The sequence below is a fragment of the Baudoinia panamericana genome (genome assembly GCF_000338955.1).
Source record: "Baudoinia panamericana UAMH 10762 unplaced genomic scaffold BAUCOscaffold_12, whole genome shotgun sequence".
Classification (NCBI taxonomy): domain Eukaryota; kingdom Fungi; phylum Ascomycota; class Dothideomycetes; order Mycosphaerellales; family Teratosphaeriaceae; genus Baudoinia; species Baudoinia panamericana.
This window is the reverse complement of record NW_006911268.1, coordinates 683,053-706,095: the sequence shown is the minus strand read 5'-3', so window position 1 is coordinate 706,095 and position 23,043 is coordinate 683,053. Positions and strand designations below refer to the sequence as shown.

The window sequence follows — 23,043 nt, the reverse complement described above, 5'->3', positions numbered from 1 at the left end:
AGTCGACGTAGCCAAGATGCCTACATACTGGCTCTCAGACTCGCAGAGTCCGCCTTCCATCCCTCTGCCTTCCCTATCTATGCCTCGCTAACACCCCTGTAGAAGTAGGCGTAGCCTTCTGTACCGGTGGTAGGTATGCTCGCCGGATTGTTACGTCTCACTTCTTTCTCGATGCTGATAACAGATCAGGTTTCTTCTTCCTCCTCTTCGGCCTCGTACTCTTCTTCGACCGCGCCCTTCTCGCCATGGGCAACATTCTCTTTCTCGTTGGCATCACTCTACTTCTCGGGCCACAACGAACATTCGCTTTCTTCGCACGCAGACAGAAGTGGCGGGGTAGTGCTGCTTTCTGGGCAGGCATCCTGCTTATTCTATTGGGGTGGACGTTGGTGGGTTTTGTGATCGAGGCTTATGGCATATTTGTGCTGTTTGGAGAGTGAGGACCTTTATCCCTCTGTCTTGCGGAAGGTGCAGGGACTGATACAAGTGAATCTAGGTTCTTCAAAACGATAGCAGGATTCGCGTACAACATCCCAGTGGTCGGGCCCTATCTCGCAAGAGCGCTGCAAGTTGCTGGAGACAAGGCGGGTGCGAACGAGCGAGCACACAAAGATCTCCCGGTCTGAAAATGAAAGCGCTACGGTTCCTCACTGATCGCGAGCGAAACGCTGCTTGACTGCACTCAGTGTCGTGTCGAGCGGAGGTGCCGTGGTGGCAGCATTGGTAAAACAATCTCAAAAAGCTAGTCCTGCCATGAGCACCTGACGCCCAGCTGGATATCCGCACCGAAGCAAGACTTTTGCAATCCATGGAACACCGCGCAGATCCCCACCCATGATGATTTAATGCACGCCGTTGGAGACACCGTTTGTAGGCGCGCCATTAGTGCCTTTCGCCGCCGAAGCCTTGCCGAGAACCTGGCGCCGCACCCTCACGGCATCTGCAAGCTGTTCAAGCACTTCGATGGTGGTATCCCAGTCGATACAGGCATCAGTTATGCTCACGCCTCGCTTAAGCGCCTCCAGGCCTCGCCCGTCATTTTTCTGGTTGCCCTCAAAGAGATACGACTCGATCATGACACCGACAATGGCCTCTTGGCCTTCGCGAAGCTGGTCGCCGATCACCTGCGCGACCTTGGGCTGGTTCTTGTGATTCTTCTGGGAGTTGCCTTCCAACGATGTCAGTCCGCATTCGCAATAAGGACGCAGAGATAGCTTACCGTGCGAGCAATCAATCATCATCACCTCCTGCTGACCCTTCTTCCTCAGTGCATCTCGCGTCTTCGCCACACTGTCCTTGTCGAAATTCGTCCCGCTTGTGCCACCTCGCAGGATGACGAAGCAATCCGGGTTGCCCAGAGTCCTCGTAATTGCCGCAAGACCCTGCTTTGTGACACCCATGAAGTGGTGCTTTGCAGCTGCCGCGCCTATCGCATCGACCGCAACGCTCAGCCCGCCATCTGTGCCGTTTTTGAAGCCCATGGGGAAAGACAAGCCGGAAGCCAGTTCACGGTGCAACTGCGACTCCGTTGTCCTTGCACCAATTGCACCCAGAGAGATGAGGTCGGCCAGGAATTGCGGACTGATCGTATCGAGCATTTCGCTCGCAATGGGCATGCCCATGGCGGTCAGATCGCAGAACAGCTTCCTCGACACTCTGAGGCCTTTGTTGATCTGGAAAGTCTCATCGATATCTGGATCGTTGATAAGACCTTTCCAGCCTACTGTCGTCCGTGGCTTCTCGAGGTAGGCACGCATAATAATGAGCAGGTCATCCTGGAGCTTGTCTGCAAGCTCGACGAGGCGCGAGCAGTATTCAACGGCGGCTTCCGGGTCGTGAAGTGAGCATGGCCCGCAGACCACCAGCAAGCGGTCATCACGCTGCTTGACGATCTCAACGGCTTCTTTGCGGCCCTTGAGCACGGTGGGGATGGAGTTGGCAGGCGCAGGCACTTCGGAGGTGAGCAGGGCGGGAGGGATTAGAGGGTCGTAGCCGAGGACTGTTTGGGTCAGTAGGTGCGCCAGTAATGCCTTTCGTAATTGTATCCGTACCGCGAACGTCGTCGCTGACGCCGTGCAGCTGCTCTTCCACAGCCATTGCTCTGAGTCTGGTACGGGTGCGCAAGGACTATGCTTCGTTCCCTACTGCGGGTGTTGAGTAACTCCTAAAACAAAATTACCTCGCTCTTGTTGTGACGTGTGATGATGTGCAGATACTCGGAGTGAAGATTGAAAAGCTCAATGGCACTTAAGAGTGAAGGGTTTCGTGGCGGTGACGCATCGCTTGAGCGAACAATGATCTCCGCCAAAAAATGCACAACGTGCATCGGCCCGCAAGCAAGCATCTCAGGCACCGTGCGTCTTGCACCCGAGTCCCTGCTTCACCACCGATCCAATCACGTCTAGTTGGTGTCACTCAAACTGAGCGCTCTTTGAAAAGCTGCCCTATCGTTCAGAAGCCTTCAAAACTATTCGAAACCTAGATTCTTGATTATCCACTGTTCCTTCGTCGCTGTTAGCTCTGATCTGTCTCCGTCTTACATCTTATTGTTATCCTCGGCGAGCTATCTGGTGCACATGGCCGAGTCGTTATAACGTTTGCGACATGGACTGTGTCTGAGTTTTAGCCGATCAGACATGATAATACGGTCACACCCTTCACACGCATCGAACATTGATCATTTTTTCAACCGCCTCTCGAATGATCTATGCTCGATTAGCAGCCCGACTTGCTCATCGTCGTCGAGACTCTATGCGGCATCCGATCCCATTCGTGTGTTGCGTGGGGAAGTGATTGCAGTCGTACGCGAGTACTAATCGTGAAACCTACAAGCTGCGGCCCCGTACGGCCTCTCTGTGGAATAAAAGCGAATGCTTCTCTAGATCGCCAGTTCCTACGTTCTGGCGGACGTGGCTGCTTACCACCTCGCATGTTCCGTGAGCGGTCCTGTCAAGCAATCGATCTACGTGTCCGATCGGCAGAGTAGAGTTGGCAGCCGGTGCTCGCGTTGTAGCCGCACCACTATACTACTATCTCACGATCTATGCCAACTGTATTTCGCCATTGAATTTTCCTGTACGAGCGCGAGAAGCCAGGCTAAGCCAACTCAAACAGCACGTCGCCAAGCCTGGACAGTGGACAGCCTTTTCACGTTGACGGCGTACTTTGGCCTGCCTAAGGGCGCAGCATGTGCTTCACGGCTGCAAGATTGAGAAGCTAAGCGCTGTGACAGGCGCTTCTTCACTGCAGTGATAGCTAAACCACGCTGTCGTGGCGGCTGTTGCGGGAGTGTGACTAACAATGTATTGGTAGACAGGTGCCGCCAGACTAGGAGTTTGAAAGCTCGACAAGAGCGATGCCAAAGTCAAGGTCGAGCTAAGGCGGAGACGGGAGAAACTCGAGCTTAACGTGCACCATGCAGAGGACGACGCTGTAAGATAGACCGGACCTAAGTGCCTGCTCGGGATGAGTTGGAGCTCGCCAGGGAATCTGGAGTGTCCATTCGATCTAGATCTTGCATCTCCTCGTCCCCTGGCTCTTGGCGCTGATTTGACGCCTGAGCTGGAGTCTCCTCGTTCTGGTAGAGCTTCATGTTAACGAACATCACGTATAGTCCAACGTCGTACGCCAAACGGAAAGCTCCAGCAGCCACGAATGCTATCCAAAATTGGTTATTGCCAGCCAGGATGCCAGTTATGGACGGTCCGGTCATGGCAGCAAGTGTTCGGAGAAGGTTCGTAATTCCCATGACCGCAGTGCGCTCTTCCGGCTTCACTACAGCCGCAATGAACGCTGAGCGAGGCGCTTGATCCATGTTGTTGAGCCCCGCCCGAATCATCAGCAAGATAACGTCAACGACAAAGTTGTTCGGCAGACCAAAGACAAGAACGGCAGCAGAGGATGGTATGTGGGTGAAGACCATCGTGTTGATCAGGCCAATCGTCTTGGCGAGTGGACCCGCAAAGATGGCGGAGATAGCGCCGAGGAAGTAGCTGACTGACGTGACGTCTCCGAGGACAGACTTCGAGGGATGGAACTTCTCATCCAGGTAATAGTTCGTAAGCGAGTAAGGTACCATACCGTCGGCGATAGAGTCTGCGGCTAGCAAGACCCAGAGTTTGTACATTACCCCTCGTGTGGGTGCGGAGATGAGGGACAATTGGCTCGTAAACCACAACCAGTGACGCCTGGGTTGAGAAGCCCCCTCTTTGGGATGAGGCTGGTTTGTTGTTCCGTTGGGTTCACGCTGCTCGTCCAACTCAAGGCTCTCACGTTCATCTTGTGCTACTTGGGCATATGTGGCGTCGTTCTTGTGAATCTCACACGCATCCGTGAGCAGCCAAGCCAGCAGCGCATTGACGAACCCCATGACGGTATAGACCCAGAACAAGGCATGGTAAGCGTCAAGCAGCTCCCAGCCACCAACATTTCGCAGGGCGTGGATAATCCGGCCAGAAGCTTCGCTTCCAATGGCCGATCCAATGGTCGAGCACGTCACGTACCATGCCAAAACGTCTGACCGCGTCTTTGACGACGTGAGCTGCGACAGAACGGATTCTTCAATGGCCCTGAACGGTCCGAAGTCGCCGCCAGTTGCGCTCACAACGCCTATAACTGCGGCAAAAAGAAGGATCCAAAAGTTGTTGAAGACAGCAAAGGTGGCACCGCTTAGTATCATGAGGAACGATCCTCCGAACAGGATATTGCGTCGTCCAACTTTATCAGCGATGAGGGTAAGACCGAGACCGAGAAAGACATCGCCAAGCAGTGTGAGTGTCATGAACAGTCCGATACGGTAGTCAGAGAACTTGAGCTCGGCGAAGAAAAGCGCTACGCATGGCCTCCGTTAGTCCTTGAGATAGGAACATATTGATGCATTGTCACACATTACCCAATATGAGTGAGTTCGTGCCATATGCGAACATACGACACGAGCGTGCAAGGATGATAAGCCAGGCATTTCGACCCGTCTCGTTAATCGAAGACAGACCGAACTCATGGTAGAACCAGACAAATGGCCGAACAATAGCACTCATATCCTGAAGATACGCACGTAGTCATATTGCAAAAGAGTGTAGATGAAAGCTTCAACGAGTGAGGGCCTTCCGAAGCCGGAGCTTCCTGCCGTCGAAGCCGGCTGCTCCATGATCAATGGCTTCATGTTCATTGACCTGTCCTGCATCGAAAGCATCGAAGTATATATCGTCTTTCGGAAGGGCCATCATAGAAGCCATGGTAACAGGGATCTCGACTTGTTGTGCCTTACGTACGGAATCGCATCGAGCTGCGACGATGTGCAAGAGCAGAAAGTTGATGGTCGTCCTGCCAATCTCCTGAGGGCGATCTTCCATCCAATCAGTCGAGCCGCCTCCGCGTGGCAGCCAAGGCTTTAAGGTCGCTTGACCTTCTGACCCTTTTTCTCGGACTCAGGTCGAGAATGAGAATTATATAATGTGAACATGCAGACACTTCACGATGCACGGATTTCCTACAAGGATCGCATAATGCCTCCCTGTTGATATGTTCCGCCGCTATGCATGAGTCTCAGTTTCAGGAAGAGAGTCGCGGCTTATAGCTGTACGACTGTCTGAAGCGCAGAAATCGTCCCACTATTTCTGCAACCTCTTACTTATAGGACGATGCAAATCTACCTCCCACCAATTGAATACGCCATCAATAGGGGCGCCTCAGCCGCGGCCGGCGATTGCCTACCTCAAACGTTCCGTCCGCCAGGGCGTGTCTCCGGGGACGCCTCTTACCATGAAACGGTTGGCGCTCGTACCTGCATTAGCGGGTTTGCGGGTTTCGACCACACAGACCTCGCGCGTTCTGGTCTGCGTCTCTCGTCCTCTCGCAGGCTACGCGCCATAGCATGGACGGTAGGCCACATCTATTGTCGCACTCTCTAACGAAGCCAGTTCGCTTTGATGGCTGTACGAACCAGGATTAGACCACTGTGTCCCATGTCGATGCCCAGAAAACGTAACCTTGCCCGGTCATTCGGAGCAGCACCATACAGGAGGCTCATCGACAATGCTCCGACAGGTGGAGTAGTAAGTCACAGTCCATTGTTTCGGCGGCGGGTCTGTGGTTACGTATAACACCTTTGACTCTCGCTGGCTGATCCGCTCTACTGTAGTCCTCTTTTCTGCATTCCCTCTCTGTCTTTCTTTGCTTGCACAGAGTCTTCTCATTAGCACAGCAGGGTCACTCGTTCCTCCCTGCCTTTCTACACCGTGTTTTCTATCTACTTTACTTACATTCACTGCGTGTGAACCGCTGCCGTGTATCAAGCACGTTAATTATCAGGCAAGATGCGTTACGTTTCAGCAGTGGCTGTTGCCATTGCGGCACAGAAGGTCGCGGCCACTGTAAGTTGTCCCCCTGCAACCATGTGGCAGAGTTCATCGCTATACCAGACATGGCTGACTCCATAAGCAGGGATGGTCGACGGGATCCTTCTCTTGTCCGTCTAACACCAACAACAACTGTTCGACTGCTCAACACAGTGGCTATGACTGGTCTGGCCTTCAATCCGGTTCTTTCAGCTCATATGGTAGCAACAAATTCTCCGGTTTTACCTGCAGCGACTCTGCCAGTAAGCATGGCCCGCTTATGGCGCGAGCATTCCGGGACAAGTGCATCACCGGTAATCTAGACGACAAGCCATCGATGTCCTGTGGGTCTGATGAGAGCTCTTTCTCGATATCTACCTTCCAAATGAGTTCGAGCGAGGACACCAACTTCGATTGTGAATATGGTATGCCGGACGGCTCAACTTGCACAGAGACACATGCCTGCCAGGCCGGTGGGTCCGTGATCCAGAACACGCAATGTGGTGGTGCCACCAGCGTCACATTCAAGCCGGCGGGAGGCAACACAGGCTCGAATTGCTCCATTAGCATCCATTCGGTGGGCTTTAACTGCGGGTCAGCGCCCAGCACCGTGCCGGTCAGCACCCCTACTTCCTCTAGCAGCTACGTATCTGCATCCAGCTCCGTGGTCACAACCAGCTCCGCGGCCTCCATCGTCACCACTTCTAGCGCCCACATTTCGAGCACTCCAGGCGCCAGCAGCTCAAGCGCAAGTTCTTCTATCATGACCGGTTCTTCATCCGTCCCGCAGACGACGTCGGATATCTACTCCACAAGCCGCCCATCCAGCGGGCTGTCAAGCACCCCGACGAGCGTAGCGACTTCGCCTGTGTTGAGCACCTCGTCAGCAGTCACCTCGTCGGCAGTCAGCTCGACATCACCCAGCTCGTCACCACCCAAATCGACACCACTTAGCTCTACGCCACTGACATCGGCCGCTACGTCCTCCGTGAGCACCAGCTCATTCCCGACACTGACCCCACCGTACTCGAGTCTGAATGCCTCCTCTTCGACATTGTCGATGCCTTCGATTCTGACACCAGGCTCTCCTACGAGCTCGCCGGCTACGTCTTCTCCGGTGACGTTCTCTTCGCTTAGTAGCTCAACTCCAATATCTGCTGCCAGCGTTTCCCCATCATCGTTATCAGCATCCAGCATTGCAACCGGTCCCACGACGACAGGTCTCGTCACCTCGTACTCCACCAGCACCATATACACCACGACTTACGATACGATTACGTCGTGTGCGCCTAGTATTACGAACTGTCCTGCGAACAGCACGGTGATCGTGACCAATACTATTGCTATTTCAACAACCATCTGTCCAGTCACTGCAACTGAGACAGGCGCTATTGACTCGACGCCAGCAAGCTCGACCATCATCCCAAGCTCGACCATCATTCCAAGCTCGATCATTATCCCAAGCTCGTCCACTCCAGCAGCTTCTGTCGCGGCTGTAAGCTCTTCGCTATCGACAATCTTGTCGAGTGCCACCATCACATCCTACTCGACAAGCACGATCTACACCACAACGCAGTCAACTATCAGCAGTGCCGGTAGCGTGGTCATAGTCACTGACACGATTGCGATCTCCACCACTGTCTGCCCGGTCACAGCCAGCGCCACTGCCAGCGTGGTGCCGGCAGCAAACGCGACTACGCCAACAAGCTCATCAGCAGCAAACTCAGCCTCGAGCAGCTCGGCTTCTGCTAGCGCATATCCATCGCCAAACTGCCCGGATCTCCTGCCTAAGTGCTTGAACACCTGGCTGCATGAGACCAACTGCACGGATAACACCGACTCTAGCTGTTACTGCGAGGACAACCAATTCATTACGCACGTTATGGGCTGCATCAGCGCCTGGTCTGGTTCCGACAACAGCACAAGCGCAGCCGCAAGCTATCTCCAGGGCATCTGTGCCCCGTACGTGCCTCAAAACCCTGCGATCATCACTGCCTGCCCTTCAAGCATCGTTCCGGCAACGGCAACATCAGTCACCCCTTCCTCATCGACAGTCGATGCTGTCTCGTCGGCTCCCGTGCTACCGTCCACTATCACGGTTTACTCTACGCAGGAGATAACAATCACAAGTTGTGGCCCAGAGGTTACGAACTGCCCAGCTCGTTCGACGGTCATTGCCACGACGTCAGTGCCTGTGTCTACTACGGTCATCACGCCAAGCTCTTCAGCCTACGTTTCATCTTCGTCAGCGGCTGTGGCGCCCGTTTCTTCGGTGCCCGCGATCCCGTCGACTGTCACAATCTACTCCACGCAGGAGGTCACCATCACCTCCTGCGCTCCTGATGTGACCAACTGTCCGGCGCGCTCAACCGTCATTTCTACAACATCAGTGGCTGTTTCGACCACAATCATCACACCGAGCTTTGCGCCATTCACTCCTTCCTCGTCCGTGGTTTCTCCGGTCTCTTCGGCACCAGCTGTCCCATCAACAGTCACCATCTACTCTACGCAAGAGGTAACGGTCACCTCCTGCGGTCCGGAAGTAACCAACTGCCCTGCTCGTTCGACTGTCGTCTCTACGACTATGGTGCCGATCTCCACAAGCATCATTCCCGTTGCGAACATCAGCACGCCCGCACCGTCATCGACCCCAGTCACGACGCCTGCACCTGCTGGTCCGTCGACCGTCATCACATACTCGTCCCAAGTTACCGTGCCGGCAACATACAGCACTGGTGTATCCGCAGGCCTTACAATGGCAAACAGCAGCGTCGTGAGCACCCTGCATACCACCGTGACGGTGCCCCAAGTACAGTTCACAACCTCTACCGTGGTCATCAGCGGGCAGACTAGCCTTTCGACTGGTCTTGGTGCCGGCAGTCCGAGCACGGTCTATGCACCTTCGACGGCGGCTGTACCTGCTGTGACAAGCGCTAGGGCGCCATCCAGCGCTCCAGCTTACTCGACTACGATGGGCACGGCTTACAGCTCGAGCAGACCCTCGTCGGTGGCAACATACAGCCCAACAGTCGTGCCATTCACCGGCGCTGGAACAAAGTCTTTGGGTTCGAGTATGGCTGGTTTGGCACTGGGTGCCATTGCCGCTCTCGCGCTCATGTAGAAGGGTGGCTTAAGTGCCTAATAGTCTCTGTTTCATTGCATATGGTGGGACACTATAATGACGGACATGTTGTGCTCACATCACCGGAGAGCATTAGACCATCTTGTTGATTCCGGCGTTGCAGCTTGGCTCTGCTCGGTAAAGGTCGTTGAACGGCTTGGGTAATGAGTGTAGCATTAGCAACGAGGTACAACTGTTATGCACATAACGCAATCACTTTTAACATGGTCGTGTCAGCCAGCTCGCACCATCTGTGCCACTCTGATCTCAGGTCAGATGCCTTCTCCAAACGCTAGCATCGGCTGTCCCAGTAGCTCAAGCCAAGCACTCAGACTAGGGAACTGTTCTTTCTGTCAATCTAATGCCGTGCCACGACACCCACCACCAATCAATTCTCCATCAAGCTCCTGTACTCGCCATGGTAGCCCTCGTACGTGGCTCTGAACCCGGGATCGCTGACAGTGACGCCGTCACCGCCAGCGGCTGACTTCTCGGCATCGTATTCTGCCAGCCGCATCAGCTTGGCCGCGCGACTGCCTTTGCCCTTGTCAAAGTACTTCCCAAGAAGATCATTGAGCTGAGAATTGCTCAGGGCGTCATCGGCAACACATAGGCGCCCTACCAGAGCGGGTTGGTCCTCGCGAAGTGAGCGGCGTGGCAAGCTACGCTCGTGGAGCAGTATCTCGAGCTCAGCGTTGGTCATGACGCTCCGTGGATTAGATAGCGTCTCCCTCGTGACTTTTGGCTTGGGAGTGGGCTTCTTCTTTCCAGGGGGCGTCCTGGCACCGTCTGACGAGGTCGGGTTGTCATCGGCTGTATCCGCACCACTGCAGAAGAGGTTCTCATCCTGCAGCTCCATGTCTACCGCTCCGCCATCGTTGTCCGTCATCTCCGCTTCATCTTCGTCCGTGAAGTAAATGACGTCTTCATCATCAGCGTTGTCCACAGCGTCGGTTTGGGATGGTGCGACAGAATGGTTGCGACGACGACGTCCTAGTTGCTTGCCACCGGTCAGCTTGGCATAGATCTGGCGCTCAGCCTTCTGACGATCGGTCTGCCACTGCTCCTCGAGCCGAAACTGTGATGTTGCGGCTTTCTTAGCTTCACGAATTGCTATCCTTGCTGCAGCCCTGTCAACCTTGACACGCTCCTTGGCCAACTTAGCGGCCTTCCTCTCGCGCTCCTTGGTCTTTGATATGCGCGCCTTCTCTTGCGCCTCGGCTTTCCTCTCTTTGGCACGACGCTGCTTCTCGATCTCCGTGAGTTGAGCCTTAGTAGTGTGCTGGGCACGGAGAGCCTTTGCTGCTGCGATACGATCCTCCCGCATGCGCTCGCGGCCCTCCTGATCTGGATCTAGCTCAATAGGGAGAAGTGCGTCACCATTCGTAAGCCCCGCGAAGCGCTCACGGCAGGCCTTGCCAGAGTACTTCTTACGCTTGAGGCGCCCTTCGAGGAGCTTGGCGATCTGCGCCCACTTACGATCCTCGAGTCTCTTCAGATCACGCTCGAATTCTTTCTCGGCATGCTTGACAGATTCGTGCAGATGGTGATCCTACCGTTGTCAGCACTGGCAGCAATCCACGGTTGTTAGGTACATACTTCGCCAATATGCCAGTCGCTCAGTTCATCGTCAAGTCTTTCGTTCTCAACTTGCTCGAATAACTTACGCAAGCGAAGCCAACGAGCTCCAATCGATTTGGGAACATAGCGAATGCGGTTCTCCTCGACAAGCTTATCCGCCACATACTCATCCGAGAACCCTTGCTCCTTGAGCGTGATAATGCGGGCATCGTCAGTGTCGTAATCGGTACTAATCGGCTTAGAGATGGCTGCTTTGCCGGTCAAGATGCGACCTTTCTTCTTAGAGCGCTCGCTGTCCGCCGGAGATCCACCACGCTTCAGCATCTGCGGAGTGGTTGGCCGCCTGCTTGTGTATAGATTCCCAAACTATGAGACTCTGTATTAGCGTACCATCGGCCTTGCGGTGAGCGCAGGCAAGCGCAATGTAACAGGGATGGGTCGGCTTACCGGGCTGCTGCGGTCCATCTCAGGCTCATCAGTAGCATATTGACGGCCGCTTAGCACAGAATCACTCCTGCCTAGAAAACGTCAGTGCCATTTGACCCAATCCTGTGCGAACCTGAGAGGGCTGCCTCCCGCCAAAGAGCATGTGGTTCAGTGACGGAAACGGGACGTACCGGCAGACACATTGGGCGCCATGCTGTCGAAGCGGGAACCGGCGTTGGAGCCAGACATGGCGGACTGGGTGCGTCAGCAGTATGGCACTCGTCAGTTGGGCTGTGGCTTGTTCGTGATAGATATGTCGTGGGGGAACGTCGGGTTGGCCACAATCTGCTAAATGTTGTGTTGGGAAAGCCCTACCCAATGTGTCGACGTAGCTATCCTCGGCTGACAAGATCTGGCGAGCCGTATTCACGTCTATGAATCCGATCACGAAGGGCTGTCAACAACTTGCTATGCGCGATAGGCGAGCAGCTGGTGCTCTGAGAGAAGTGCCGCTGAGAGCTGTTATGTTCGAGTCAGGTCGATTTTCGTTCGACAAACGTTATACACACAAAGGTTGGTGTTTGTTGCCCGCATGGTAGAGCAGATCACGAGTTCTAGTAGCACGTGAAAGCGTTCGAAGCAGCCGGCGACAGCCCGGGTTATCGAGGGAAACAGGTTTTCGCCAGTCACTCCTTCCTTTTACAGTGGCAGTACAGACAGAGGGAACAGTCTTTCCTTAGCCGCCCAGGACAACGTCGTCGCTATCGGGTCGCTTGCTTCGAAAGGTAATTAGTTCCAAAGGCAGCAACGACGCTGGCCAAGTGCGAGACAACCGGAACAGTGGCATGGGGGAACGTAACGAATAAGCCATGTACGATTGTTGTACTCTCGGCCGTTCCAGCACCATAGCCAGCGATGAGCTCTCATTGAGCCATTCACGTCTGTGAGGCATTTACGTTTCGGTGTCGCCCGATGGTGAGCAGACACTATCCGAGTGCACAAATTGGATCAGGAGTATTTCCGTACACTCTCAAGTCGGATGCAGGAGACCTCGCAAACACTTGCACGTCGGATCCACGATGCTCGACGTGCGACAGAACAAGACGTGAAGTGAGGTCGAGAGAAGGAAGGCGGCTTCTTGGCATCGCCCGTGACTGTGCCCTCACGTGCATCTGCTCGCCCGTACATCACGCCACCGCCACACACACAACCATCGATCTGCGATGTACAGTGACGTAGGGTTGTTGACGCGCATTTTATGCACCATGGGCGGCACAAGATAGCTACAGGTAGGAAGAGTGTTCTGCTCTGGTTACATCCTCAATCAGGTGCTATCCCTTATTTCATCTCCTGTCATTGTAATAGAAAATGTCTTCCTACTTCTCGCTCCCATCTTTTGCACGGGCGAAGAAGAACAAAGAGCAGCTTGAGAAGACCAACCCGCAGAAGCCAGTGTTGGATGATGAGGATGAGAAGTTCCTGAACAAACAGATCTCGTCAAGCGAAGCGCCGTCAGCGGCAAAGGACGAGCCTCCGACGAAGATCACCGAGGACGGCGAGGAAAAGCCTGCATCCGAGGAGGAAGTTGAGAAGGCTGGCGCAAGTGCGGATCAGGTCATAGTACCCGAAACACAACCAGATATCAAGGATGGCGCGCAAGACGTTAAGCCAGACAGCAAAGCGGACAAGGCTGCAGAGAAGGATGTAGCAGACCCACCAGAACAGGTGCCTGAAGAAAGCTCGGCTCCTGCAGCGAAAGCGACCAAGTCTAAGAAGGATAAGGGTTTTGAGCTACCAAGCCAGGAAGAAGCAGAAGCTGCGACTCGAGGCTTCAACGTCGGCGGCTCAGACAAGGGAGAGAAGGAAGACAGGGGGAACAAGGCACAGAGCGAAGATGGAGACAAGAGGACGTGGGCTTCGTATCTCCCAACTCTCCACGGCGGGAAGAAAGACGCAGCTGGCGAGCAGAAGCCTGACGAACAGTCTAAAGAGGCTGGCAAAGAGCCGGAAGAGCCAAAAGAGGCTGGCAAAGAGCAGAAGGACGGTCAAGTGGGCGAGCACGCTCAGGGCCGTACGTGGGCGGAGTATGCGTCAGCGACTTATTCCGCCTTACCCTCCATACCATCTGTGCCGGCGTCTTGGAAGTCCAAGGATAAAGACAGCAAACCCGAGCCCGTATACAACGAAGACGGCACAATCAACGAGGAGAAGACGCGAGAGAAGGAGGAGCGTGAAGTCTCCGTCTTGCTTGACAACCTTAACATGAGCAGCATTAACAACCGTGTCTTCGCTTTCTCTGGAGAGACGCAAAAGATTTACGAACGCTTCGCTCTGGTCCTGAAAGACACGATCAACGGCGGTCCGACAGCATACGAGGATATGGAAAAGCTCATGCGTGACGCAGGGCCTGAGCTGGAAAAGCAGTTCCAGTCCATGCCTCCTTTCGTGCAGACTCTTGTCAAATCGCTACCAACCAAGCTTGGTACCACGCTCGGACCAGAACTCCTGGCAGCCGCTAGCGAGAAGCCAGGGGCCGATATGCAAGCGCGCATGAAGGCAGCCAGTAAGCAGTCTGGCGGTGACCCAAGCCTCAAGACCGCCGAGTCCAAGCTCGACAAGACCGAGAAGGGCGGCGAGGAGGGCCAGAAGAAGAAGCGTACGATTCCGGGACTGAAGGGCTTGGTAAGTCAACAAGGAGCGGTAGCCAGCATCCTCCGCAACGTCGTTACCTTCCTGCAAACGCGCTTTCCGTTCCTCGCATCGACTACTAATGTGGTCATGTCGCTGGGTGTATTCAGTAAGTCCACATGCTGATCCTGTGAGCGTGGCAGTTGATCGCTAACGGCGCGGCAGTCCTCATGTTCGTTTTCTGGTACTGCCATAAGCGCGGCAAGGAGGCTAGGCTTGCGAAGGAAGCTGCAAAAAAAGATGGAGGGAAGGTCGAAGAAGTTGAAGGCGATGACGATGACATTGAGGTGGACGTCACGGATGAAGAAGGCGAGGATGAGGATGTTGCAGAGGAGGAAGCCGCGACCGGCGAGGCTGAACCCATTGCGGAACAAACGGACAGTGGGGAAGCGGTCGGTGAGAAGACGGAGAAGGCTAAGGAAGAGGTACTGGCGGATCACGAGATGGAGGATAAGCCCGCCGAACGCGACACTACCAAGGCGAAGCAGACGCAATGAGGGACGGGCGGAAGCCGAACACGATGACGCTCAGACTGTCTTCTTGAACGAGACTCAGGCGGGAGGTTACGATGCTCTTATACTTCTTACGGTAATTAACGAGGTCATGTCCTTAGATACCCTTGTACACGCTGTCGGTCTTATCTGACTGCTTGTCCTTAAAGACCTACGTCACTGATTCGTGTCACCCAACGGTCCAGTAATGCACAGTATCAGCGTTCAGTCAGTCCAGACAAGTGACGGATCATTCAAGTGGCGGGTGGGATGACGGCTAGTTGATTCGATTACCTCCAGGTTGACTTTACAATCCAAAGGATGCTATGACGAGCTATAGCACCGTGCATTCAGTTGATGATTGCAACGACTTGATGGTTGCAATGGCTTGATGGTGGTAAGGAGAGCAGACTCCTTCACTACTTGCGCGATGGGGCTACTGGCTCTCGCTGCCAATGCGCCTCAGGTTCGGACAGAGACGGTGTAGGAATACATTATGCAGTAGTGTACATCGAATGTTTGCCAAATGTTTGGCTCCAACTCCCTCTGATGCTATGGGTACATCCATGGCCTTCGTCATGCTCCACCCTGCTGTGTCCCACGTCGGAGATATAAGGCAACCAACGCCGCCCGCTTGCTTTTACCCCGTTCGAAGAGAGCATAAGCCACAGAACAGTCCCTCGCTCCGCGCTTGTTGAAGCAGATTGTAGCTCCAGTTCTCCTCCCCTCTATCTACTTGTCCGACTCTTCCGCTACCGAGCTATCTCATTAGTGTTGAAGCATCGTTGGTGGTCCCAACGGACTCCGCGGCAAGCGTCCTGGTAACATTCCCGGGCCTTGGCTCGGAGCGCTCTGGGCCAGATTCATCAGCATGCTCTGCACTTGGGACGCATTCCTCAACCATGGCAGCTCCCACAGATCCGTCGTTGAGTTCTTTACCAACTCCAGTATCATCACGATGATCCCCCACGGGTGCGGTCTCGGCACTATGAGCCGCTCCATCATGACGCGCATAATCTGTTCTTGTAAGTCTTCCGCCGCTACCGTGAACATGTGCTGTAGCGCAGTCGAGAAGTAGTGCGTGTGCGCGTTGACGTAGCGGACCTGATTGATCATTGCCGATATCAGCTCGTAACGGGCAGCTGGGCGGCTCTCGCGGAGGAGGCGTTCGAGCAAGCGAGCGGGCGGCGCTGCAGATGAGAAGACCGACGAGGACGTTGTAGCTTGTATACCAAGGTAGATGACGAACGCATTCGCGCGTCGTGCATCTGCCGGACCATCTCCCAACGCGAGCGCGTCCAGAATCTTGCTGAAATCATCATTGCTGATGTCGCCACTTTCGTAGACCCTGTCAATGGCATCCTTAATACCGAGCTCTGCCAATAGCACATCCTGGTTACCGTGCACGATAGGTGGCGAACGGATCGTTTCCAGCCTGTTGATCTTCAGACCAGGTGTGAGCGGGTCAGGCTGCTCGATTGGCCTCGGTGCAGCACTGTTGATTATATTGTGCAGCTGCGCCAGACCGTGAGGTATGCTACTGTTCAGCTCGAAGTGGTGCTCAACCAAGAACTCCGGGAAGTCGTGGTGCAGCGTAAGCAAAAACTTAATGACGCCCTTGTAGTAGTCTTGGATCACTGTGGACGCTTCTGGTATGCTGAAGAGCTGCCCGAGGCTCTCAAACAGCGTGCCAAGTATGCCAGCAAAGTGCGCCCACCCGCCGTTGGACCTGCCGGCTCCGCTAAGGAACGAGGTAATGACAAGGCGGTGACTGATAAGAGCTAACCACGGGTACGTGAAGTTGGGGAAGTATCGCGGCTGCAAGAGCAGCAATACTTTGCCGAAAGTTTCTTGGGACATAGCTTGCTGTTCCGCGGGGCTCATCGAGTGTCTCTTGTCATTTAGCTCACAAAGCAGCGATGAGAAAAGTCGGAAATAGATCCTTGAATTCCACCGCTCTCGCTGCTTGTTGTGATGGTCCGCCATCACCATCACAATCAATGCAATGACGCCGCCCAACACACGTGCTTTGTCATGCGGTGCCTCTCCGTTGATCGGACTGTGATAGAGGACGGAGTACGCAACAAGCCTGGCGAACGCGTCGATGTGTACATATGCAGCATCTGGTGTCGCATACGGCGCGTTCGTCACTCGCTCGAAAGCAGAGCCCGCCATTTCTAAGCAGGCGCGGTAGAATACGACGGATTTCTCCGGGTTATCCACGATGTGGAACTTGTTCAATTGCTTCAGGAAAGCAACGTGTCTGTGCTCGGGGATGTCTTTGCGCTGCTGCATGCGAACCCATTCCTCGAAGACGTATTCGATGTGATCCCGCTCGTCATCTTGCGGTGAGCTCGGCACACCGTTCTGTTGTGTAGACTCGAGCTGCAGTCTCGACATGATATCTCGGAGGCTCTCGTTGTCCGGATCTTCCGCGAGCCATTGGCTAATCCCTTCGTAAGTCATGACAAAATCGGTGCGCATCGCAATCGCATTTTCGCTGATCAATGTCTCTTCTAGCAGCTGACGAAGGAAGCCAACAACTGCCGGCCGCTTCTGCTTGAGTGCCTTCGCGGTCCGGATGTCGACATGCTGAAGGTCGACCATACCTTCATTGGCCAAAGCCACCACAGCTATGGCGTTGAAAGCCTTGTCGTCCTCCTGGTTTGCCAAGTACATCATCAGAACCCGGGCTGCATGCGTCGACATCCGGCACAGCTGTGCCATCAAGCGAACAAACACTTCGACCTCAAGACGCTTTTGCGCAGTATGGTAAATAACCGAGAGACAGTGCTCTCCTGCCGCAATCGTAAGTTCATCCCTCTGCACGGAGGAGTCGAGCAGAGCTATGAGCTGCTCGAAGATCCGCCTGATGGCCGTAGCTTCGCCGACTTCGTTGATGGAGTCTTCTTGCGCCTCCTGTGCCGCTTGCTGCAGTTCGTGGAGCAGAGATAATATCCGCCGTCCACTATCTGGCCCGTCACTGTAACCGTTAACCTGGTGTTGGCCCTGCGCGGACTGCATTTGCAAGCGTTGCAGCTGTGGCGTCGGTCTCGGCAGCGCAGGCGCTTCAGCAGGTGTAGGCAGGTTGGGCAGATAAGTGTCAGCTAACATATCCGGCAGCTGTCCTCTCGCATCTTGCGACACACTGTTCGCATGCGTCGTTGGTGTGATCCTTGCCTGACGCCCGAAGTCTTCATACAACCCAAGCTGTTGGCGGTTGAGCCCGTTCGCATTGACACCTTGCGGATCCTGTCTGAACGGCTCCGGAATCAGCTGCGCCCAGCGACTAACGGGCGGGTTGTTGAACAGCTCATTTGGTCTTTGTTCGTTGTGCCGCTCGCGCTCTTCGATTGCTTGCGCAAGCTGCGCATCAATCTCCGCCAGAGAGTGTTCCTCTGCCGCATGCTCAACAAGCCCGCACACAGTGTCGATATTGTCGTTGACGAACATGATGATTTGGCCTTCCGGGAGTGGGTCGTGCACGTTCTGTTGTGCGAAGATACGAATGTTGTTCATGATACTCATGCGGAGAGGCTCCTTGCAGGTGACCAGAGCGAGACTGCCAGACAGCGCCTTCACCACAGTGTGCGCCGAATTGCGCAACTTCTCGACATCGGCCTCGGTAGCGAAGTCTTTTTGGATCAGCTCAGCCGTAGAGATCGCAGCAATGGTAACGGATCGCTCTACCACAGGCGCGATGATCTCATAGATCGCCCGCTGGGCAGCGTTCACGAAGATGCCACGGAGCTGAGGCTGGGTGATGTTGCCGGCGGCTGTAGGGATCTGGAGCATACCGCCAAGATCGGGCAGTGCTTGGATGACCGCTTCGGGTGAGAAGCGCTCGTTCGGCGGCCGCTTCGAAAGCTGCATAAGGTGCATGTCGCCAAAACCATCCGGCCCGCCATCGCCGACGTACGGTTGAAGCAAGTTGTTTTCTGGCATGAGCGGCCTGGCGCGTATGATCTGCAGCGGTTCGATCTTTTTGATGTCTTGGTCCAGATCTTTGCATAAGACCTCGATCTCGAACTTGAGATTGAGCTTTAGGTCAACGGTATTGTAAAGCTCGCTCATCAGACCTAGCAACTCCATAAGCCATGGGTTTGGCGGTCGGAAGACCTTCGACACCCTAGCGTGCCAAAGTGCTTTGCAAGTGAATGGGATAGCGACGAGTAATCGCTGTGTGTCGTGCCCTTCAATCAGCAAATCCTTGAACGAAAGGTTCCTGTGCAAGACCGGCTGATTGCGCGCCAGCGTCAGTGCGCCTAGCCAGCCTGCCAGATTCTTCAGGCTTTGTCGCTCGGGCATCTTCTCCATAGTCGATGGCGCATTGAGCATCCTCGCGCAGCTGACGTATGTCTCTCGCAGCACTTCGGCCCAGAGCATCTTCCGGTCAAACTTCTCCAGCAACTGCAGGTATAGGCTCTGGAAGTTTGGCTGCGACTTGGCGAGCTCTTCGACCAAGTATTTCGCGAACCACTGATGGTGAGTCTCCTCCAGAGTCTCCAAGTCCTTGAACTTCTCGTCCAAATTCCTCATCGAAACGTTGTTCAGGGCAAACATCACCTTGTCCGAAACGTCTTCGTTCGGCTCTTCGTACATCTCTGCTTGCAACGGCGGGTCAGGACGAATGGAGGTGAACGGCGGCGTGGGAGAGTCAGCTGGAAACTCCTCATCTAGCGCCCCGTTGGTGAGCCCATTGACAGTATCTCCATTGAGGCCGGAAGTCTCCTGTTGCAGCTCCTTCAGAACGGCTTCCGCAACGGGTACAACCTGAGTACCTCGCAAGCTTGGTATTTGGGTGATGCGCTCAGCCACGTGTGGCCACTCCTTGAGTCTCGAAGACATGTGGACCATTGCCTGCAACCCGAACTTATACATGGAATCCTCTGGTCCGTACTCCGAGACTGCCTCTAGAATCATAAAAATAGCGGCATGTTCGGCGACACTGGAAGGAATGTGGTATGCTAACAGGCCGCCGAATAAAACTGCAGTTGTTGCGAGTGCCTCCAAAGGATACTCTCCAAAGCAGTTATACTCGTCAAATAGTCCTTGCAGCATGACGGCGAAAAGGTCTTGGTCGGCAGGATCATCCGACTCCTTGAGCACCTTCAGCTCGTTCTTGATGTCGTCCGGAGTGGCTTCCCCGCCGTACATCTTCTTGTAGCGCTCTTGCATCTTCTCATCGGCATCTTCAGGAAGAGCGTGTCCGTTGGCGCAATTGGCTTCCAAGATGGAATCTCGGCGGTCGTTCTCGCCGTAATTGAAGAGGCGTGGATAAGTTTGCAAGCACTGCCGATAGAAAGGGCCGAGCTCTTCTTCTCTCACCAGCTCTGCCAAAAGCATCAGCATAGCGTACACAGTCTTCAGCGACAGCGGCACAGTCGTCGGCGGCACGCGCTCTTTCTGAGTGATTATCTCGTCGTCCAGCTTCGGTCGCATGAAGTCGAATAACGCTTTTGCAAACGGACCATGGCCGAGCTGATGAATGAGCGGCTGCGCCCATTCCACAATATCGTACTGGCCTTTACTATGTGCCAACGCAGCCAAGTCAAGGGCGAAGTTGCTGTGAATGGTGAGCAACAGGTCCAGCCAGCCATGTTCGACTGCATGCTCATGAACAAGTCCGAGTAGCGTGCTGTCCGTCTGATAAAATTCAACAAGCCGTTGCGCTACCCACGTCTTGTCGTGCATCCATAGTGAATGCATCACAAAGTCGTAATTAGGGTGCTGCTTCATGAGGAAGGGATAAAAGAGCTGCTTAAGCGCTTGATCCTGCAATGCGCCCCACGGCTTTGGCACGGCTGATGCGGCGCAAAGGAAGATTGTCATGTTCGGGTTGATGATCGTCTCCGGGATGCTGAGCATCTGTGCTTCGTTATAGGCTTCCTGAGACCGGAAGATCATGACGAACAGAGCTTCAGTGGCGTCGCGCGAGACAAGCGGATACTTGACGGCTTCTGCCGCATATGCCTTGATGCCCTCGGGTGCATCCGCGTAGTCGGCCAGAGTGAAGCATTGTCTAAAGTCTGGTATCTGAGCAACATCAAGCTCTTCCGAGGTCGTGGACAGGAATGCAGTGACGAAGCTGAGTTGGGTGGCTGGGAAGGTCCATTGACCGCCCCAAAGGTGCTGGATGTCGAAGTTCGCGTACTCTCGCGCCAGAGGGAGCAGCGCATTGTACAAGCCGAGGAACTGCTTCTTCGTTACTCGCAAGTGCTCCTTGTCGAAGCCTTGTACGACGTCTGTCCAGTCAATCTTCAGGCCAGCCTTATGCTGCCGTAGGCCTTCCACGAATACGCCTGCATCGTAAGCTTCTCCGTTCTGGCTAATGACCAGAAACAGCAGCGCATTCGCTATTTGCGGGTAGGAGATGTCCCTAGTCTCGACCACGGCGAGCATATCTCTGCAAGCGTCCAGACTTGCGGTGGCACGCGGGCCTGCTCGCTGCACTACTCTGGCAAGCCTACTGTCTGGGAGCTGGAGTAGCTCATTCAGATACATGGCTGCTTCCACTGCAGGTGGCAGTCTGCTGTTCAGCTTCTGATAGTGAACCTTTACTGCGTAGCTCAAGTCCTCCTTTTGCCGCTCGCTCCACTCGTGGGGAGGATCCTGATCAAGACGTTCGATAATCAGCGCTAAGACCTGCGGTGAGACATCGTCGTGAATCGCGCCGGTTGGGCCAGATGGTGGGTTTGCAAGGGTGGAGAGGAAAGGCTGTGTATTGCTCGTCAATATTTGGTCGGCTGTAGAGAGTTGATGTCAGTGTATGTGTCTTTGGCCAAGCTCAATTCATTAAAATACCTCTTGAGCGCAAGTCACCATTGGCAGCTAATCTACACGCTAAGAGCAGTGCAGCCCGCGTGACTTGATCTAGTTGGAAATGGTCGGCAAACGCAGTGAGGTCAATGTCGAGGTCATGCGATCCGAAGGCTGAGGCTATTCTCTCCGCCTGCCGAGGGTCCGTTCTCAACTTCTGAACTTCTTGCTCTAGTAAGCGATATGTCTCCGCATTCGCTTGCGAACTCGCTGGCCTTGGATGGTGTGGGAAGACAAGCGACCAGCTATTGCTTAAAAGCCGTCTGAAGTACGTCTCGAACAGCTCCATGCCGTTTTCATCGAGAAGTTTTCGTATCTTGTCCGCCTGTAAATCGAAGTTGGAGTCCTTGACAGTACTCAACAAGATGTTGAGCTGAGTGAGGAGCAAGCTATTCAACTGCCCGCCTCCGCTGGAGGTAGGCGAGCCAACCGTGGAGCTTGAGAGTGACGGTGAGTGCCGTGCTAGTCGAGCAGCGCCTCCACCGCCACCAAATGCCCCGCCGCTGATTGCTTGGAACGGCGACGACAGACCAGTGAGTGGGGATGCTATTCGAGGGCTAGACGCGCCAGTAGCAGCACGTGAGCGCTGCCCAGGATATGCCGAGCTTGTAGTATATTGACCAGACGCAGATGGTGACTGAAGTGGCTGTGCACTCGTAGCGAATGACTGCCAGCTGTTGCTATACCGGTTGGCGGCCGCTTGATTGTGGGTGAAGGTGGAGTGGGTGGGAGAGAATGGACTCCGCGATATGCTCGGTGTGGGATTATTTGGCCACGTCGGTCCTATAGCGATGGGCGGTAGACCAGTACGATGACTGCTAGACTGTAGGGCAGGCCACGGCGAGTGATGTGATCTCGTGCCTCCTGCTCCGGCGGACGTGGGGCCTGCGCTCTCGGTATTGGGGGGTTTGTGAGGTGAGGAGGAGAGGGGGCGGTTCATTGGTGAAGCGCGCACATCGGATCAACTGCGCGCGCAGACGGCTGCGTGTATGAGTGAGGTGTACGGGCGCGTTAGCAGTCATTGACAGTGTTGATGCCGTTTCTAGTTCATGCGTTCCGATCATGCAGCGGGCTTCACGTCTCCATCGCGGCTTGGCGCTCGGCACACCCCGAGGGAACGGGTGACCGACTGGGGCAGCCTCAGGAAGCTATACGACAACACAGGAACATGGAATGGCCAGTGTTTGGTAGCGCCATGATGTTGATGAGTGCCTATCTCAAGTAAGACGCGGGCGATTACCATGTCCTAAAGACGGTTGCACCAATGCATAGAGATGGTTCCCTCTGCGCATGGCCACCACTAACCACTGGGTATCGTTATGGTCAGAACGTGCCGCTGCGGACCATATTGAAACCCGCGATAGCCGGCACGCGGATCCGACGCCAACTTGTCTATCACAGCAGTCCGTAAGGATTCGCTACTGCGCATCGTACGTGCAAGCGGTTTGCCATGCTCCTGAATCAACTTCTAACAGCAATCCGCAAGTTTATCGACGACCCATCCTTCAACCTCATCCTCAATCTCCTTGTTCCAAAGCTTACTGGCAGCAATGGTCGTTGTGACCATTAGGAGCGCCAACGG

General features: G+C 54.6%; 7 protein-coding genes across 7 annotated transcripts; 3 read left to right on the top strand and 4 right to left on the bottom strand.

Moving 5' to 3' along the window:
* Positions 1 to 16: 16 nt before the first annotated feature.
* Positions 17 to 587, top strand: BAUCODRAFT_57012 (uncharacterized protein; the record flags this gene model as incomplete). The annotated part of the gene is made up of 4 exons (XM_007681717.1): positions 17 to 47; positions 103 to 129; positions 190 to 436; positions 497 to 587. Coding segments are annotated over 4 exons (396 nt in total), but the record flags the coding sequence as incomplete, so codon positions are not given.
* Positions 588 to 622: 35 nt separating this feature from the next.
* BAUCODRAFT_265469 (uncharacterized protein) lies at positions 623 to 2,289 on the bottom strand. The gene is made up of 3 exons (XM_007681990.1): positions 2,052 to 2,289; positions 1,220 to 1,999; positions 623 to 1,168 (listed from the first exon to the last, which is right to left on the bottom strand). Exons 1-3 carry the CDS (start codon positions 2,095 to 2,097, stop codon positions 843 to 845), a joined length of 1,152 nt encoding a protein of 383 aa, XP_007680180.1. The 5' UTR covers positions 2,098 to 2,289; the 3' UTR covers positions 623 to 842.
* Positions 2,290 to 3,448: 1,159 nt separating this feature from the next.
* On the bottom strand, positions 3,449 to 5,036 carry BAUCODRAFT_77026 (uncharacterized protein; the record flags this gene model as incomplete). The annotated part of the gene is made up of 2 exons (XM_007681749.1): positions 3,449 to 4,830; positions 4,892 to 5,036. The coding sequence occupies 2 exons, from the start codon at positions 5,034 to 5,036 to the stop codon at positions 3,449 to 3,451; spliced, it is 1,527 nt and encodes a 508-aa protein (XP_007679939.1).
* A 1,107-nt stretch (positions 5,037 to 6,143) lies between these two features.
* BAUCODRAFT_37805 (uncharacterized protein) lies at positions 6,144 to 9,873 on the top strand. Its single transcript, XM_007681641.1, has 2 exons — positions 6,144 to 6,371; positions 6,442 to 9,873. Exons 1-2 carry the CDS (start codon positions 6,315 to 6,317, stop codon positions 9,454 to 9,456), a joined length of 3,072 nt encoding a protein of 1,023 aa, XP_007679831.1. The 5' UTR covers positions 6,144 to 6,314; the 3' UTR covers positions 9,457 to 9,873.
* Positions 9,874 to 10,462: 589 nt separating this feature from the next.
* Positions 10,463 to 11,361, bottom strand: BAUCODRAFT_114891 (uncharacterized protein; the record flags this gene model as incomplete). Its single annotated transcript, XM_007681989.1, has 2 exons — positions 10,463 to 11,008; positions 11,056 to 11,361. Coding segments are annotated over 2 exons (852 nt in total), but the record flags the coding sequence as incomplete, so codon positions are not given.
* A 1,350-nt stretch (positions 11,362 to 12,711) lies between these two features.
* Positions 12,712 to 14,846, top strand: BAUCODRAFT_37803 (uncharacterized protein). Its single transcript, XM_007681640.1, has 2 exons — positions 12,712 to 14,260; positions 14,317 to 14,846. The coding sequence occupies exons 1-2, from the start codon at positions 12,832 to 12,834 to the stop codon at positions 14,646 to 14,648; spliced, it is 1,761 nt and encodes a 586-aa protein (XP_007679830.1). The 5' UTR covers positions 12,712 to 12,831; the 3' UTR covers positions 14,649 to 14,846.
* A 177-nt stretch (positions 14,847 to 15,023) lies between these two features.
* Positions 15,024 to 22,505, bottom strand: BAUCODRAFT_159617 (uncharacterized protein). The gene is made up of 2 exons (XM_007681988.1): positions 21,447 to 22,505; positions 15,024 to 21,388 (listed from the first exon to the last, which is right to left on the bottom strand). Exons 1-2 carry the CDS (start codon positions 22,399 to 22,401, stop codon positions 15,411 to 15,413), a joined length of 6,933 nt encoding a protein of 2,310 aa, XP_007680178.1. The 5' UTR covers positions 22,402 to 22,505; the 3' UTR covers positions 15,024 to 15,410.
* Between the last annotated feature and the right edge of the window lie 538 nt (positions 22,506 to 23,043).

What these genes read in the sequence shown, in the direction of transcription:
- BAUCODRAFT_265469 (XM_007681990.1), bottom strand. Translation starts at nt 2,097, where the DNA reads ATGGCTGTGGAAGAGCAGCTGCACGGCGTCAGCGACGACGTTCGCG. An exon ending in CGTCAGCGACGACGTTCGCG is followed by an intron (nt 2,000 to 2,051) that starts GTACGGATACAA and finishes TGACCCAAACAG; the next exon opens with TCCTCGGCTACGACCCTCTA. An exon ending in GATGATTGATTGCTCGCACG is followed by an intron (nt 1,169 to 1,219) that starts GTAAGCTATCTC and finishes CATCGTTGGAAG; the next exon opens with GCAACTCCCAGAAGAATCAC.
- BAUCODRAFT_37805 (XM_007681641.1), top strand. Translation starts at nt 6,315, where the DNA reads ATGCGTTACGTTTCAGCAGTGGCTGTTGCCATTGCGGCACAGAAGGTC. An exon ending in CACAGAAGGTCGCGGCCACT is followed by an intron (nt 6,372 to 6,441) that starts GTAAGTTGTCCC and finishes CTCCATAAGCAG; the next exon opens with GGATGGTCGACGGGATCCTT.
- BAUCODRAFT_37803 (XM_007681640.1), top strand. Translation starts at nt 12,832, where the DNA reads ATGTCTTCCTACTTCTCGCTCCCATCTTTTGCACGGGCGAAGAAGAAC. An exon ending in CATGTCGCTGGGTGTATTCA is followed by an intron (nt 14,261 to 14,316) that starts GTAAGTCCACAT and finishes ACGGCGCGGCAG; the next exon opens with TCCTCATGTTCGTTTTCTGG.
- BAUCODRAFT_159617 (XM_007681988.1), bottom strand. Translation starts at nt 22,401, where the DNA reads ATGAACCGCCCCCTCTCCTCCTCACCTCACAAACCCCCCAATACCGAG. An exon ending in TGGTGACTTGCGCTCAAGAG is followed by an intron (nt 21,389 to 21,446) that starts GTATTTTAATGA and finishes AACTCTCTACAG; the next exon opens with CCGACCAAATATTGACGAGC.